The following is a 17,078-nucleotide window of genomic DNA, read 5'->3' as shown; positions in this document are numbered from 1 at the left end:
ACTTTTTTGTCTTTTGATGTGTTTAAGCTTTTGATGCCAAGTTGGACGAGAATTCGCTTGACGAACACCAAGATGACAGGATGCACCGTCCAATGACACCCTCCCGATGCCGCGTCGGACGCCTATGAAGTCACCACTTCGTCCCAAACGACGCCCATCTCAGGGGGAACATGCGGGTGCCGCCGAGCCAACCTAAGCTGGGGGCGCTGCAGGGCTGCAGCTCCCACGCAGCTCCCCCGCGCCCCTACCAACCACTAAAACTCGTGGCAGGACGCGCCTGAAAGAGCGGGCCACCGGGGGTTTTCGCGTAAATGGCTTCCTTTTTTTTTCTTTGCTCTTACCGGTAGCGCGTCGCCCCACGCGACACTGGACGGTCCGCAGACCGGCACTTTCAGCTTTGGCCAGGCAAAGAATTCTACTACGACGTCCGGCACGCCAACCTCACCTCTTCTTGTCTAGCCGTTCTTCCCCTTCCAATTGACCTCGCCACTATCCATTTCTTCTCTTGTGACCTTCCATCTATGCTCCAACTTTGATTTACGAACCCATTGACGACCAGTTGACGCCTTCACGACCACCCACACATCTCACCACGATTACCCGCCTACGCCTACGCCTGCCCTTCCAGCTGCCAGTTCTAGTCCGCCCTCGCCCAGATCAAGGGGCACTCCACATCACCACTTTCTCCAAAAAGCCGTTCTCCTTCCCCACAAAGACCAAAATGTCGACCCTCAAGCGCAAGGCCGGCACGCTGTCGTCCGCGGACAGCAAGAAACCCAAGCAGGACGGCAGTATCATGTCCTTCTTCGGCGCCCCGAAACCGGTTGCTAAGGGTTCCGCCGCCGCAGGGAGCGGCAACGGCGCTGTGGCTGCAGCCGCCGCCGCCGATACGCCGGCTCCCAAGTTCGACAAGGTGAAGTGGGTCGCCGGACTGACGGCCGAGCAGAAGGAGCTGCTCCAGCTCGAGATCGACACTTTGCACGAGAGCTGGCTGGCACACCTTAAGGATGAGGTCACGAGCAAGGAGTTCCTCGACCTCAAGAGGTTCTTGAACAGGGAAACTAGTGCAGGAAGGAAGTGGTTTCCTCCAAAGGAGGATGTGTACTCTTGGTCCGTTTCCCGATTCCACTACCCCAGCGCACTCAATACGTGTATGCTAACATAGCTTCAGGTCCCGTCATACCCCCTTCAACAACGTCAAAGTCGTCATTGTCGGCCAAGACCCCTACCACAACCACAACCAAGCCCACGGCCTCGCCTTCTCCGTCCGCCCCCCGACCCCGGCCCCCCCTTCGCTCAAGAACATGTACATTGCCCTCAGGAAGGACTACCCGAGCTTCAGCCCGCCTCCCAAGAACGGCGGCCTGCTGACCCCGTGGGCGGACCGCGGCGTGCTCATGCTCAACACCTGCCTGACGGTCCGCGCGCACGAGGCCAACTCGCACTCGAACCGCGGCTGGGAGCGCTTCACGCAAAAGGTCATTGACCTCGTCGCGCAGAAGCGCTCTCGCGGCGTCGTCTACATGGCGTGGGGCACGCCCGCCGGCAAGCGCGTCGTCAAGATTGACGCCAAGAAGCATCTCATTCTCAAGAGCGTGCATCCCAGCCCGCTGAGTGCGTCGAGGGGCTTCTTCGACTGCGGACACTTCCGCAAGGCCAACGACTGGCTTGTCGAGCGGTATGGCGCTGGCGCCGAGATTGACTGGGACCTGAGCGGGGCCAAGAAGGTTGAGGCCCCGGCCCCGGCCCCGGCCCCGGCCCCGGCCCCGGCCCCGGCGGAGAAGAAGGAGGAGGACGACGATGACGAAGTCGACGAGGACGCCATGGCGGCTATGGCGGCTGCGGCGGAGGAAGAGGCCGAGACGAAGGCCTCGCCCAAGAAGGAGTAATACTATCGAGAAGACGGTCGTTGGGGCGAACTGCATATGTTTGTCCCCGACGACACGCTTGCTATGTCCGGGCCATCTTCTAGGAATGGCCCGGATCATGACTTGTTTTACTAGATGATAAAGCCTGCTGTTGGCATATGAAGAATCACGCATAGATGCATGTCGGGATTGGCTAAGGTACGAGGCGGTGGTGTTCGGATGGCTCAGGAGAAAATCGAAAGAATGCCATGATTGGAAAATTCATTGATACAGGCCTTGTATGCATTTGCATGGTTACCAATAAGCATGCCTCCTCAGCGGACCTTGGAGACAGTTCCATTGTCGTGGTACTGGGTCTATGCCGACGACTGATCCACCACACTGAGCGCTTCTATGCGCAGACGCCAGAAACCATATCTAGGCCCAGTCCGAAGAGCCATATTCTTCATTAGTGTCGCTGCTTGTCCTGACACAGCTTTTACAACGCTCGCTGCCCGAGATATCCAAAGGCAGTGCTACAGCATCCGTACTATGCTAGCCTCTTACGCTTATGAGGCAGTGCCCGGAACTGGGCATATCCGTCACGACGTTTACTCGGGCTCGTAAACTACTGGTTTGCATAGAGCTGGCTTTGTGGTGACCACTGCTAGGTACTTGGAAGAAATTTCTCGCTCTCACTTGCAGTGTGATATTTTTCCGGGCCAGTTGTAAACACTTTCTCATAGTGAGCTTCTGAGTTGACAAAACCGGACGGGCCTCCGGGTTCCCGGGACCCATATCGCGGTCCCGATTCCGGTGCCGCCCGGGCCGGACGCAAGGACGGAAACCTAATGCGACCGATTAGGTACGCAATGCTGGTGCTCAGGCATGTGAAAGTGTCTCGCGGGTTCATCTTAATCGTTTGTCGAGCGATTGGTCAATGTGCGATTTTCCTTGTTCCCTCAGCGAGAGCGCACCTTTTCGCCCTACATTCCGTCGAAATTGTTCTTGCAAGCCAGACGGGTTTGATATTCCAATTACCTTATATTGTGCGTTGCAGAAGTTGAAGCGCGTTCCGCGGGTCACATGCCATCTCACAACCCTGATGAGTCTAAATGACGGACAACTTGCTTATGTCATTTAAACAGGGAATTTAAGGGTCTTGTCACGTTCGGGGAAGCCATTGGGTTGGTTGCAGCGCCATGCCACCGGGACTTTATGCCGGTAAGTCAAACAAGAGACATGCAGCAGTAATTGGCATGCTGAGATTCGGGTGGTGCAGTGGCAGCCGCTGGCGTAGCGGTCGAAGGGTTCATGTTCGCCGCAGCCTTGGAGGGCAAGCTGGAGGATTGGCGACGTTTCTGTGTAAGACACCGGCGGCTAGTCTCCCCAATTAGAGCCGAGACCCATGGAAGACATCGTCCGATAATTGAGTTGGTCATTCGGTGGGGTATGGATAGACATTTCTGACGTTGATCGATCGGTAGTGCAGCCAGCCTTTTTTTTTTTTCTTTTTTTTTTTTTTTTTTTTGGTAATCCAGACAAACCAGGAAGAAGTTTCGCATCTGATCTGGCCAGTCAAGACGCCGGGATCAGACGCGCAGAGGCAAGCAGGTCCTTGAGCCCCCAAGCCCCCCTTGGAGGTGCGTTCATGCGGCCCTGGCACGACCGATTTGAATGTGCGAGAGGAGGCACAGAAAAACAATGGGAGGCTCGAGCGCCGTCGCATTCGCCGATGAATGGTTTGAGGGAGCCCATGGCACCTCGGAGTGCCAATCCGTGGCATCTGCCAGCTCGCTTCCGTGTCGTATCCTGTCAGTGGCATCATGGTGATCTGTCACCCTCAGCGGTACCGATTGTACATCCGCCGAGGAGAAGTCTCCGGACGGAGAAAAGAGCGGTAGCGAGATTTCATCGGCGCGACATCTACTGGGGCCTAGAGGGTCAGTGACGCGCACGATGAGCCGAAATGCAAGTAACCAGAGAGCTGCTGCCCGTCAAGCCTGACAGCACTTTGTGGTGGGTGCCAGCACACGCCGATCAAGCGCACAGAACACAGCCAATGACTTGTTCCATCGGGGTGCTCGGCTCTGAGGATGTGAAGAAAGCCGGCTGTGAATGGTGGATGGGAGTAGCGACGAGGATGTGCTGGCAACGGCCAACTCATGCACGGCGAAGCGACTTCCCTCACCCAGGAGAATTGTCGTCCTATTGTTGGCAAATCCCGGTGTGCTGGGAGCTGGCGAGTCGCTTTAGATTGGGTGTCAGAGGCAGATTGTTCTGAGTAAGAAGGCTCCTAAGAGCGGCCGAAGTGGCGTCCTGCCCGGACCGTTGGCGGCGCTGAGTTGGGGGTTTCCAACATCGCTCTCGGGCCATTGAGGCGGCACGGCGGTGCCCCAGACTCATGGGTTCTTTCTCGGATGTCGCTTCGAGTCTTGCTATTTCTTTCTGGGACAATTGGATTCCTCCAAGGTCGTTGACATGAGCATGTTGCCGCGTCCTGTGGCTTGCCGGGGAGTGGGGCAGACGGGCGGGCGCCGGAAGCCAAAGTAACCTGGCGGCAGGTTCACATTCGAGACGCGTCTCGTCGTGTTAGTGGTCATCATGCTATGCCTTGTGCTTTCCCAGCTGAGGATGCTGCGAGACATGAGCTCAATGAGGGTGCTACAAAAATGCGGCAGAATTTACGCCGTGATAAGTCCGTACCTGGGTATGTCGGATGTTCCTGATATGAACACAGGCCGCGGGGAATGGACCGGAGGCGATTATGTACAGCGACCGTGGAAGATGAAGCGATGTCAATGGAACGATAGACTGGACCTGTTGAGGTCGTGTTAGTGTTGGACCGAGCACCGAAAGCGAAAACACCGAGGGGCGACGTGAGGCATCGCGCTTTCCTTTGGGCTGAGCTGCAGGCGACGAGACAAAATCATGGTCGTGTGTACACCCTCCAAGCCCAAGGTATTATGCACAGCTGCAAGGTGATGTGTACTTGGATGGTGATGAAGAGGGCGGTTTTGTTGCTTTGCATCTCGGGATCGCAACGCTGCTGGATCTTGGTGGGAAGTGAGGGACGAGTCAACGAAGGTCCGAAACGAGACAGGGTCCACCCCCACTGCCAATTGGATAGCTAGCAATGCTCCTCCTGGCGGCAGGGCCGCTGGGTGGGTTAGAATGAGGTAAGGGCCCAGAGATGATGAGCGGCAGCGACAGGACCACAATGCACCACTTGAGAAGTAGGAGGAGACGGCGGTGGTGGTGTGGTGGATTGTGGTGCTGGGTGTGGTACCGTGGTGCCTTACGGGGAAGGAAGGGGGGCAGGCCGGACCAACAGGGTGCCCTGCTCTCAATGGCTGAACATTTTGATGGTGGATGATGAAATGAATGAAGACAACCTGAGTCCTGAGCCTGGACTGGACCGCACCGCCTTCCATCTCATTAATTGCAATTCTTGCTGCTCCCGACTTGTATCCCTCTGCTCCCTTCCAGATGCAACGGCCGGAGCAAAACAGCCTGTAAGACTTGGACAAGAGACGCGAAAGACTCGTTCAGATTCAAGTTCAGCCCAACACCCAGCGCCGACCGGAACTAGCGGGTACAGGGGCTCAAATAAGGTGCACTGGACAGATGGGATGTCCACGCTTGCCCATACCAAGCACCGCGCATCAGAGACAGCTTGTCTCAAGCCATCCATGATCAATAGCAAATGGACTTCACCTCACCTCGTCTCGTCTCGTGTATACATAGTAAAGTCAGAGGAATGCTATGTACCTCATCTCTGGGAGCCGAGGAGCTGAACAAGTTCAAGTCCGACTCAACGAGATGGATGGCCAAAGTAGAGATACAGATCCAGATACCCGACGTGCTCTTGACGCATCGCATGGTGCCCAAGTGGTGATGGGTGTTAACCTTCTTTAACCTTGTCGATGACAGCATGCCCACGCGAGATGAAGGAGTCTGCATTCCCGTCGTCTCTTTGAGTGGTTGATAAGCACCTACTGGCTCCCTCTCTGCTCGTCCAGTGTGGCCGCCGAGGCTGGTACTGACGCCGGAACTGCTCCATCGTCTCTTTCGTCTGAGGTTTTCCTTGCCGGGGCATTGGCATTGCATCTGCATTACACACACCTTCTTATCCCGGATGCATGGAAGTAACTCATGTTGAGACTTGCGCGGCCGGCCCTGTTCTGGATTCTGGATTCTGGATTCTGGATTCTCTGCCGAGTCGTCATTGCCATCAACACCACCCGTCCGCCTCTTGTGAGTCGTCCAGGCGCGGCAACGCTCCCACCGTCTTCTACGCCCATACTTACATCGTCGCCTGAGATCTTAGTCTGCACCTTGCAGCCCCAAATTCTTTAGCTCCCCCACTACTCACGAGCACCTTCCTTGCCTGCTTCTCCGCCCAGCTGCACATCGGACTCCATCGACTGGTCGAGATTGCAGCGAGCGTGCGGTACGGAATAAGTGTACGGTGCGGTGCGGTGCGGTACAGAGCGGTACGGTGCCTGACTTGGTTACCTGCCCAAGGTCAAGGTCGAGGTCTCGAGAGATCACCCGCACCTCAACTTGCAAGCCTCGTTCCATCAGCGGCGGGCGGTCTGGTGGCCCTGTAGGCTGTGGCACTCAGCCAGGGTCCTCTATCCAGCGATTTAATTTCATTTCAGGGCCTGCCTGCCCCTCCTCCTACCACCATTGTGTGTTGTGCCTGATCCTTAGGTGCCACTAGCATCACCCGAGAACCTACCCTCGGTCGAGAGGTCAAACAACGGCCCAGAGAACTTGCGAGCCTACCATACGCCGCCAAAAGCCCCTCAAAAAAGATCCCAGTGGAGGCTGCTGCTGCTGTTGTTGCTGCTGCCGCCGCCTTTTGCTGCACACCACCGCTGCAGTCACCACTTGCACGCAGCACCGCTGCACCTCTGCAAGGAGCACAGAGTCCCACGACCCACACCCGCGACCCACGGACTGGAAGCCTCCCCTAAACCGCTGCATTGCCGCTATCCCCTATTCGGCTGCCACCTCAGGGTCGCCCCCAGGTACCCGTCTGCTGTGACCGTCACACAAAAGATACTTCAGTCCACAGAGACGCAGACAGGGGAGCCAGATCAAAAACAGAAGGAAAAAAATACAGCAAGCAAAAGCAAAGAGAGAAAAAAAAAAAGAGACAAGCACCAGCAGGAAGAGCGCGGGAGCCAAGCATCCAGGGGACCCCCCCAAATATTACCATTTCCCGCTTTCTCCAATTAATAGCCCGCCGCTTGTTCGCCCGCCCCTGAACCCAAGAAAGAGAGAGAGAGAGAAAGAGAGTGAAGCTGCCTCTTTCTTTCGGTTCTTGCCCAAGCAGTCCGGCAGCCAACACCACAACCACACCTTTTTCCTTTCTCCTCCTCTCGCTTTCCCTTGCTGGAAATTACTTTCGTTTCTTAGAATCTCGGTTCTTTCCCCATATACCCTCGAATCTCTTTCTGTATTCCCTTTCGCCGCAATCTCCTAGCGGAGTGTCTGCGTGGGGAACTGCTCCAACGCCGTATTATTGACTTTCGACAAACGCGCAACACCGTCCTCCGTCGACGATACCTACTCCTCCTCGCCCCCCTATCGCGCATCTTTCGCGACTCCCCCACCAATTCCCACTACCCGAGGCGAGGCGAATCCGCAACCTTGATCATCTTGGCTCCCCGTGTCTCAGATCCCTTTAACGGTCTCCGACCCCTCGTCGACGCAGCAGCCACGACGACTTCGTCGACCTCTCCGTCCGCTCTGCGAATGCCGCGCGCCTCCCCCCGCTTCAACAAACAGTCGTCTTCTTGAAGGCGATTCCTCACCGCAAAAATGCCTAGCCTGTTTTCCCGCCTCAAGGGCAAAGACGGTGCGACCAAGAAGAAGAAGGGCGCGAACTTCGATGCTGCCGACCATCTCCCCGCGAAGCCACGATGGGACGACGCTTATACACGAAAGACGGTCGAACCCGAGGAGATTCAGGACCTGATCAGACGCTGCACTGAGGAGCTCAAGGCTCGAGGTACGACCTTCTTGCATATCTTGCATGTGCACGCATCAATCTTTGTGCCCAATGCGACCTATCGCGACTGCAAAACTGACATGCTTCCTTCCGTCTCTAGCTCTGGACCACCCTTTCCTGCTCCTTCCATTCCGTCCCACCTCGGACCCTAGTGCTGTCCGTACCTTCATCCGCCATTTCTTCGATGGCAATCAACCGCTTCGCGGCGAGTTCTTGTCGCAAGAGCTTCGCATGACCGAACCCATGGTATGTGTCTTGAGAATGAGGTCCCTTGGGTCGTGCTAACACCATCGAGGTCATCGCCGGCGTTGTAAAATGGTGTTGGAGCAGATTGCCGGGGGGTGTTGTTGGTTGGGATGCGTATGAATTGTTCAAAGTTGGCGAGCAAGGTAAGTCGCACACAAGGATCAGCCACCCCGTGCCATACGACAGTGGCTCATGCGCCTTCCAGATTCGAACATGGCGAGAGACTCGTTCAAGACATTCATCCCCCTCAGTGTCGACAACGGCGCCCGATCATGTATTATTTTCGACTTCTTCGACCTTCTTTCCGCGATTGCAGCTCATGGAAAGATGAACGGTTTGGGTGGCCGCAAGCTCTCTCGTATGGGTGCATGGTGGGCGTTTGAGCACAAAGATACGGGCAGCGGCTTTGAGGGTGGCTATAAGTCATGGGCGAGGTGAGTATAAAATTTGCAATTGCGAATCGTCAGCGCTAACACGCTGCAGCGCCGCCGATGCTACGAGCCATCTGTTCTTCGCATACCTCAGGTCGCTAGCTCCCCAGAAGCCTTCCCAAGGCAGCATCTCCATGTTGCCCATGTCACTACAGAAGCTCTTGCAGGAAACCGAGTACCCCCCTCAGAAGCCCTCGCTGATGCAGTCCTCCACCTACAAGGTGGTCATGATTGTCGACGCAGTTTCCCCTACGCCTTTCGCCCTTTTGAGGAGGGCAAACCATTTCCAGTATCGTGACGAAGATCGAGCTCTGCGAGAGTTTTCCGAGTACGAGGATCCCGTCAAGGCCCTTACCGAAGAGTGCCGCCGTGTCTTGAAGGCGATTTCTTCGGCCAACCAGTCCCAAGTGTCTAGCTCCAAGCACTCCACCAGCTTGCGCGATGCCTCCTGGTCACGTTTCGAAGACATTGGCTTTACCAGCGCTCTTGAGGATGAGGACGATGACGAGGAAGCCGCCGCCGCCGCTCGCAAGCCGCAGGGCTTGAGGACGACACCGGCAGCTGGAAACGTTGGTCTTGGCCGACCAACCACACCGTCTTGGGCAGACTTCCTGTCATCGGGCTTCGTTGATGACAACCCGAACAACCCGAACATGCTTTTGCCGCCCGATAAGGTGCTGCCGCCAATTGAGACAGCTGTCCGCCAACGAAGTTCTCAATCCCACAACCCTAGACTCGAATCGGATCGTCTGGAGCCCGGTGAATTGGCAAGCATAGCACGTTTCGACCTGGATGAAGCGTTCTGGTGGGTCTGGATGAGCAGTCTTGCTCCTGAGGAGACGCCGGAAAGAAAGTCAGCCTTCGGCCGCTGTGCCGTCATCGAGACCGCCATTCGGTCTGGAAGATGGCTTGTCATGGAAGAGATGGTGGCCGGAGCTGCCCCTGAACCTCAAGAAGGCGCCTACATTGCCGAAAAGAAGGGCTTTTTCAGCTGGACCAGACGTAACAAGGGCGTCAACCGCCGCAAGTCGACTGGAAAGCACGCCTTGGAGAAGGGGAGCAAGAAGGAGGACCCAAATGTCAGCAAGTCGAGCATTGGTCCAGATCAACAAGCTCGCATCCAGGCAGCTGCCGCACAGCTCCAGGCGCGTCAGCAACAGGAGCAACAACTGAAGCAGCAGCAAATACTCGCAGCACGCCGAGGACGCAATGATGCATCGGCCATGGAGAAGACTACTAGCGTGATGACTCTCCAGCCCGATATCATGAAGCAAGCTTCTCCGGCAATGAAGTGGGCAAACAAATACGACAAGGAGGCGATTCGGGAGGCCTATCTCGCAAACAACACTGCTGGTCGCGGTATCGGAGTTTCCACAATGCAGAGAAATGGAAGCCACGGCCAAAACGAATACACGAACGGCCATGCCAATGGTGACGAGCTTCGCCCTGAAGTTCCGGAAAAGTCACCTTCTTTACAACCTCAGCCTTCGCCATTGACCATGAACTCGCCAGGCATCCCCCGAACACCCTCGCCGCTGCCGTCCCAACACAACGACGAACCGCCCGCGCCCATCGAGAGGGATACTGAGACACCGAGTGGTCTCCAGCCCGCCGAACGATTCGACTCAGGCGGACGAAGCTCGCCGATGCCCCCGCCGAAGGACTCTTTCGACCAGGGCCGCGAAAACATGTTCACGCCGGAACCGGACACCAGCCCCAAGGACAAGAAGCAGAAGAAGCTTCACAAGGAAAAGACTGGCGGTGGCGGCCTGCGAAAGCTGTTTGGTCGTAACAAGAACCGGAACTCCAAGCTCCCTGAGAACGCCGCCGCGGATGTGAACGGTATGCTTCAGCGCGAAACAGCAACTCCCGAACCGCCAAGACACGCTCCGTCTCCCGTTCCCCAGCCCACTGCCACTGAGTCCAACCTTCCCACACCAACACCTATCGAGGCTTACGCCACGCCGATGGAGGCGCCCCAGCCAGCCCCTGTTGAGACCCAAGCTCACGAGCCGCAGTATGAGCCGTCGGTTGATGAGTCGCTCTCTCGCATCGATACCGAGGACGCCAACGAGGCTCACACCGAATTTTCCCGTTTCGATCAGGGTCCCCTCCAGGAGCAGCCCGCGTTCGTGCCCGACGATTCCGACGATGATGACGCGGCTCCTCCCCCCATCGCGAGACACAAGACGCCCGAGCCGCCCGCGAAGATGTCCCCCGTCTCACCCGTGTCCCCGACTGATGGGTCCCGAAGCCCCCAGGCGCAGGATCGATGGGCGCAAATTCGCAAGAATGCTGCAGAGCGTGCGGCCCAGCGCCAGAGCGAAGAGCAGAGTCGGGGTGGATACAGCAAGACCACTGATGGTGACGACGACACCAGCGGAGAAGAGAGTAAGTGCAATCATGTTACCGGGTATCCAATCACCAGCCAACTGACACTGTTGCAGCAATCGAGTCTCGCGTCGCACGCATCAAGGCACGGGTTGCGGAGCTCACGGGCAACATGGAGAACTCCACCGCCCCGGGCGCCCGCACACCTCCTCCCATCCGCCGATAGATTGACGGGCCGATATGAGGCCGAACGATTTGATTTTCAGTTTACTGCGATTCTTTGAATGACTCCCGCATCGCCACCTCCATCACGAGAAAAGCACCATTTCTTCCGGTCTCTAATTCTTCGAGATGAAAACGGATGTCTCCGGCTTCACCGGGTCCCTGGCCGGATCTAGGCTTCTCAGTAATTAGTCGCTAATACCTTGTCTGCTGTTTCTTCTTTTTTACGTTGCGGGTTGTTACACACAGAAGATGATACCACTAGAACAGCAAGCCGGTACGCACAATTTTCAATGGCAGTTTTTCAACTTTTTCTTATTTCAACTTCTCCGCATTGGCGGCTAAAAATTGAGAGTCCGGAGGGGAACGGAGCGTTGTCGAATGACGTGGGGGAATCAGTTCGATGCAGTCGCAATTCATTTTTGTCTTCCTCCATCAATGAAGCTAGTTTTGTGTGCCAAAAGAAAAGCGCGAGTGAATTCCGTCATCAGAATATTAAAAATCTACCCTTGATGTACACAACACAACATTTTTCGTCCGAGTAGCACACGTGTGACAGTATGTATATAGGCCCTACTTCATGATATGTAGAGACAGCCTTTGCAACTCGGCCTGCGTGCACAGTTCTAGTCAGAACAAATGTCCATGTCACCCATCGACCTGACTCTTCACTCCTTCCCACTCAACTAAAGGCTTTCTACGATAGACCGCCCATCTTTCCTGGGCTACAGCAACTACTTTGACTATGCCATCTTCTACCTTACGGTCGTCGTCGTCGCCGCTATTATTACTGCTTCTACTAGTCTTCTGCATGAGTGTGTTAAATACATAGTAAAAATAGCAGCGTAGACACAAGGAGATTGGGCGGTTCCTCCTATTGCGCCAAGTGGCTATTGATCGTTAATTTGATATGTAGGGCACTCAGATGTTTCCATAAAACTAAACCAAGTCGCCGGGAGAACGGATCTCTCTATGACCAGTCACCAAGAAGGTATGCCTTAGTTCACCAAGGGTTCATGAGGTCATCAGCACCGCGTCATTCGTCAACCCAAATCCTCAAACCACACAGCACATTATTTACGCTGCCTCACCCGTGAAAGCGACGTTGACGAAGCGGCCAGTGTAGACCTCCTCCTGCCCCTCCAGGCACGGCCAACGGGAGTTCTGAGACTTGATTGACCTTGTCTAATCGAAAAGGTGAGGCACAACGCCTTGCTCTTGACATCGTCAAACTGAGTATATCTGCACGGGCTGGCTTCCGGGAACATTTCCTGTTTCCTTTTTTGCTGCGTGTAGTGAGCAGTCGCGGCTCGGGTTTTCGGGGGAATAGTGACGCGATTCGGGGGGAAATGCGCCGCAATTTGGTCAGTGGGGAATCAGTCGGCCGAATGAAAGGCGGAAAACCCGGATGTCGGCATCGGCATGCACGTAAAGAGTCAACTGACTTGGCGCCGGCATAGCCAGGGTCATTACGTGACAGTCGCGTGTGAAGAGATGAGCAACAAGGTTGTGAACAGAGAAGTATGGAGTTCCATTGGATCCAAGAGACTACAAAATGTATCTATGAATACAATCCCGATAGTGACTACTCATGAAGAAAATGCCCAAATCAAAAGTGCGCCAATGCGCACCCAGTACTCCGGTTATCACTATTTTACCCAAGCCAATGCCATCGTTAACACGTCCATCATCCTAGTACTTACAGCTCCAAGCTTGGCTCCTGGCCCTTGACGCGGCCAATCACCTGCTGTGGTGCGTACTTGGGAATGACCTCGTCGTCGTGCAGCATCTCAAACTCCTCAGTCGCGTCACGACCCATGAAGTTCATGATGGCCTGAGGACCACCGGGGTGCTCCTCCAACCAGTTGGAGAGATCCATCACAACGCCCTTAACGACGACCCACAGGTCCTCCTTTGTGTTGTGCTTTGCGACCTCCTCCATGGAGAACTCCTTCTCGGGAATGGTAAACTTCTTGGGGTCGTTGGGCTTGTCGGCCTTCTGTCCGTTCTGGACGGGTGTGGGGCCTGCTGCCGAGGTGGTCTGTTGGGCAGGGATGCCCTGGCCACCAGCACCGCCGGCGTTGTTCCAGTCGATCGTCAGACGGCCAGGCTGGGCAGGGTCGAGGTGCAGCGAGATCTGTCCCATACGGGCGGCAGCACCACCAGCGCCGCTGAGGGCCTGCTGGAAGAGGTAGTTGCTGGCAGTGTCACCGGCAACACGGCCGTAGACGACACAGCCAAGAAGAGAGGAACCACCAAGACGGTTAGCACCGTGGACACCACCAGCCAGCTCACCGCAAGCGTAGAGGCCGTCGAAGGGCTTCTGCTCAGAGTTGAGGACCTGGGCCTTGTCGTTGATCTCGATACCTCCCATGGTGAAGTGGAGGACGGGCTCCATAACGGCAACGTGGAAGGTGTCGTTGATGTCGAAAGGCAGGTTGTGGAAGAACTTCTTGCCCCAAGGGTCCTTCTGCTTGCCATCAGCGATGGCGTTGTAGGTCTGGAAGGACTTCTGGAGGTGGTCAGGCGAGCAGCCAATCTCCTTGGCCAAGTCCTGGCCGCTCATCTTCTTCATCAGACCACGGCCAGAGTAGTGGCGAGTGTGGAAGTCAAGAACGTTTGAGGCCTTGGAGTTGAGGACAAGTCTGATAGGGAACTTGTTCTTGTCCTTCTCCTTCCACATCATACCGGAGACGTAGTCACGGTGGCCAAGCTCGTCGCAGAAACGGTCACCGTCAGCGTTCAGCAGGAGACCACCCTCACCACGAAGAGCCTCAGCAGCCAAAAACTTCCACTTGGAACCGGGGTCCTTGGGGTCGACCAGACCGGTAGGGTGGACCTGGACCTTGTCCATGTCAATACCGTTACCACCGATGGCCATGACCATCTTCTGGCCATCACCAGTGGCGTGGGAGCCGTTGGTGGTGGCGAGGCCAAAGGTATCGGGACGGTGCTGCTTCAGCAGAGAGGTGTCGCCGAAGTCAGCGGCGTAGCCACCAGTGGCAAGAACGACGGGGCCGTCGAGCCTCTGCTCCTCTCCGCCGAACTCGTAGTTCACACCAGTGATGGTGTTTCCCTCCTTGTTCAGGCCGGTGACACGGGCCTTCTTGATGATCTCGACTCGGTGGGGCTCGGTCTCGGCGAGTTCCTCGAGTCTTTGCATGAGAGCGTAGGTGATGGCCATGCCGGGGAACTTGGCATCGTGACCACGGTGCGTGCGGGGCTGGGAGTGACCACTGATGAGAAGTTAGTCGCTGTTGCGTCGAGGGGCGCGCAGCATGCAAACTCACCCTAACCGCGAAACGAGGGTGAGGTCCAGGTTGAAGACATCCTGAAGCCACTCAACGGCAGCAGCGGACTTGTAAGTGAGGACCTTAATGAGGTCGGGGCGGGCCTTGTCACGGGCAGACTTCAACGTATCATCGTAAAACTGCTTGACGCTGTCGGCAATCTTGGTGTCGACCTGTGTGCGGGTCAAGGCGCCGTTGATACCGGAGGTGGCCTTTGTGGAGTTTCCTCCGAAGAAGCCTGATTGCGACGGAGTCAGTATTGCGACTGTTCGCGGTGCGCAGCGTGAGACTTACCCTGCTTGTCGAGAACAACAACGTTGCCACCAGCGAGGTAGATGGTGTGCGCGGCACTCAAGCCGGAAACTGAGAACACACGTTAGCATGTGACGGCACGCTCGAGAGCGAGGTTGGAGAGAGATGCCACTTACGACCACCGCCGACGACGATAACTCTGGGTGCCATGTTGATTGATTTGTACAGATGCGCTCCAAGAGAAGGGATGGAGAATCAACAAAGAAGATGGGGAAGATGAAGTTTGTGGGGGGAATGGAGGAGAGTTTATGGAGGTCGAGGTTTAAGAAGAAAACGGGGAGATGGACGAGAGCGTGTGAGAGGAGCGTCCCAGTCGCCTTCGTGTCTAAGCTACGCCGAGGGACGATGGAGGTACCTCACGGCAGGGCCAGAAAGGTACGGGGTATGCGTACCGAGTACCTTGCAAACAAAGGGTGTGTTGCTGCGGCCTTGGGCGTGGTGCGGGTGCGGTGGTGCGATGCGGTGCGGTGCTGACACGGCGAGTCGTGAGCCGAGGTCGAAGCGCCTGGGAGGGAACAGGGGGATTAGCACTGGGGATTTTCATGGGACTCGACTGGGCCGCCCGCCGTGGTGCTAGCGGGTTTGGGGCCAGTTTGGGTCTGGGCTGGGGTGCCGTCTGGGGCAGATTGGCGTCACCCGTCGCGGCGTGCCAGTAAGAATGCGCGAGTTGGTAAGGCAGCCCAGCGGTGGATTCGGATCAGGTACTTACAGGGACAGCAGCAGGTCGGACAAAGAGACACCTAGACAATGGGATGCAACCGGAAAACAGAGATTCTGGACAGAAGGGAAGCAACAGCAGCCTGCGCACACGAGGCAATTGACTCCGGCTACGGGGGTTTTATAAGTATTTTTGACGACGTAGCAGCAGGCGTAAGGGGGCCCTCTGCCTCTCGCAGCAATTCTGGCCGAGTAGTACCTGGCTTCGCTCCTTTCGGTGGTGGACCGCGAAGAGCAAAACTGGGGGAAGTGTGGGGGGAACACCAAAACTGTTGAAGCTCCTACGGGGCCGCGATACGGGGTACGCAACAGGAAACTGACTACGGCATGCACTGGACTGGATCTGTCTTGCTGTTGTTGCTGGGGAAGCTGGCTACGATGACCAACGGTAGGAGACGGATTGGAAAGAGAGCCTGCTAGAGTGCTACAGTGAGCGAGCGAGTACCCTACGGTCGGTCGCTGCCCGTCGCTGGAGAAGGGATGGCAGATGGCAATTCGACAAGTCCCCTATCCGTATCCGTGGTGACCCGTCGTCGACGTGAGGCGTGCCGTTGAGCTTTAGGTTAGCTCTGACGGGCCACCCGACTTTCACAAGGCAATTGAGACCACGTTGGCGTGGAAGGCCGCGAAGATTTTTTTTTGACAGTTTCAGGCTCTTCGATTCTGACATGTGAAGGTTGTCGGTCACGGTCATGCTCGTGGTCACGCTGACGCTCATGCTTTATCCCAAGCTGAGGCGAGAGCCGCTGCGCTGTCTGTGTATGCGTCCCAAGGTTCCCAATTACCGGAGGCATCCCGTCACGCCGTCACCTCTTACAGCGAGCACAGGCTTCCTGTCCCCACCGCCATGGCACCCGGAACGCCAAAAGGCCAACCAAATGTCATGCCTCGTGTCAAAAACGATGCAGAAGAACCCCCGTCTTTGCGGTGAACAGGTGAATCTTGATAGTGTAGTCTTCAACGCCACCGCCCATTGGAGACAGGACAGTTTCCAAAACCCTTCTCTCCAGCCTCCTTGCAGACGCGATCCGAACAATGCACCAACACTAGAGGCATTGCGGCTGCATCGAGCACCTGTTTGCCCCCTCTCTTCACGGGCTACAGACACACTAAGGTAGTCTCACCCACACAAGCCTCTTCCCCCACACATTCTCCCAAGTGCACCAGGTCAGATGATGCCGGTCCGGAACATTTAGCACCTGACCGAGGATCTTCCACTCCCACTGGCGGTTTCCCCAGCTCGGCCAGCCTGCCACCTGCATTGCCGTCCCCTCTTTTCGGCCCAGCCTGGCTGCCGGGCGACCACTCAGTCTTCCAGCTTGTCCTCCACACTTGTGAAGGACGAGTTCTCTCCGCCTCTGCTCCGTGCCTCCCACGTAAGGTACTACCCTTCCCCCCCTCCGTTCTGGGGCATATTTGGGGGGCATTTGGGGGCTGGAGTTGGAGTAGGTACCTACTTCGAGGCAGGCAGGTACGGATAGCCGTGCAGCGCTGGACAGCCCAGGACAGAGATGGCGCAGAAGCACTTGCATGTGAAAGAAGAGCTCGGGACAGACGTGTGGGCGGAACAGACATGGTCAGATGCTGCTCCTTCACGTCGCCGACAATACAACATCCGACTTGCCACCTGTTCATTCGTTTCATTCGTCTCTTTCATGAA

The 17,078-nt window shown here is 56.3% G+C and overlaps 3 protein-coding genes across 3 annotated transcripts; 2 read left to right on the top strand and 1 right to left on the bottom strand.

Annotated features, from left to right (window-relative positions):
• Positions 1-721: 721 nt before the first annotated feature.
• ung1 (Uracil-DNA glycosylase) lies at positions 722-1,889 on the top strand (the record flags this gene model as incomplete). Its single annotated transcript, XM_032034032.1, has 2 exons — positions 722-1,110; positions 1,172-1,889. The coding sequence occupies 2 exons, from the start codon at positions 722-724 to the stop codon at positions 1,887-1,889; spliced, it is 1,107 nt and encodes a 368-aa protein (XP_031886714.1).
• A 5,790-nt stretch (positions 1,890-7,679) lies between these two features.
• MSB1 (Morphogenesis-related protein MSB1) lies at positions 7,680-11,103 on the top strand (the record flags this gene model as incomplete). The annotated part of the gene is made up of 6 exons (XM_032034033.1): positions 7,680-7,869; positions 7,970-8,115; positions 8,165-8,258; positions 8,321-8,549; positions 8,599-10,937; positions 10,994-11,103. 6 exons carry the CDS (start codon positions 7,680-7,682, stop codon positions 11,101-11,103), a joined length of 3,108 nt encoding a protein of 1,035 aa, XP_031886732.1.
• A 1,695-nt stretch (positions 11,104-12,798) lies between these two features.
• osm1-1 (Fumarate reductase) lies at positions 12,799-14,851 on the bottom strand (the record flags this gene model as incomplete). The annotated part of the gene is made up of 4 exons (XM_032034034.1): positions 12,799-14,335; positions 14,390-14,627; positions 14,684-14,752; positions 14,818-14,851. The coding sequence occupies 4 exons, from the start codon at positions 14,849-14,851 to the stop codon at positions 12,799-12,801; spliced, it is 1,878 nt and encodes a 625-aa protein (XP_031886715.1).
• Between the last annotated feature and the right edge of the window lie 2,227 nt (positions 14,852-17,078).

This window comes from Colletotrichum fructicola (assembly GCF_000319635.2).
Source record: "Colletotrichum fructicola Nara gc5 chromosome Unknown KSG_Nara_v1_contig07, whole genome shotgun sequence".
Lineage (NCBI taxonomy): Eukaryota > Fungi > Ascomycota > Sordariomycetes > Glomerellales > Glomerellaceae > Colletotrichum > Colletotrichum fructicola.
This window is presented reverse-complemented; position numbering and strand designations above follow the sequence as displayed.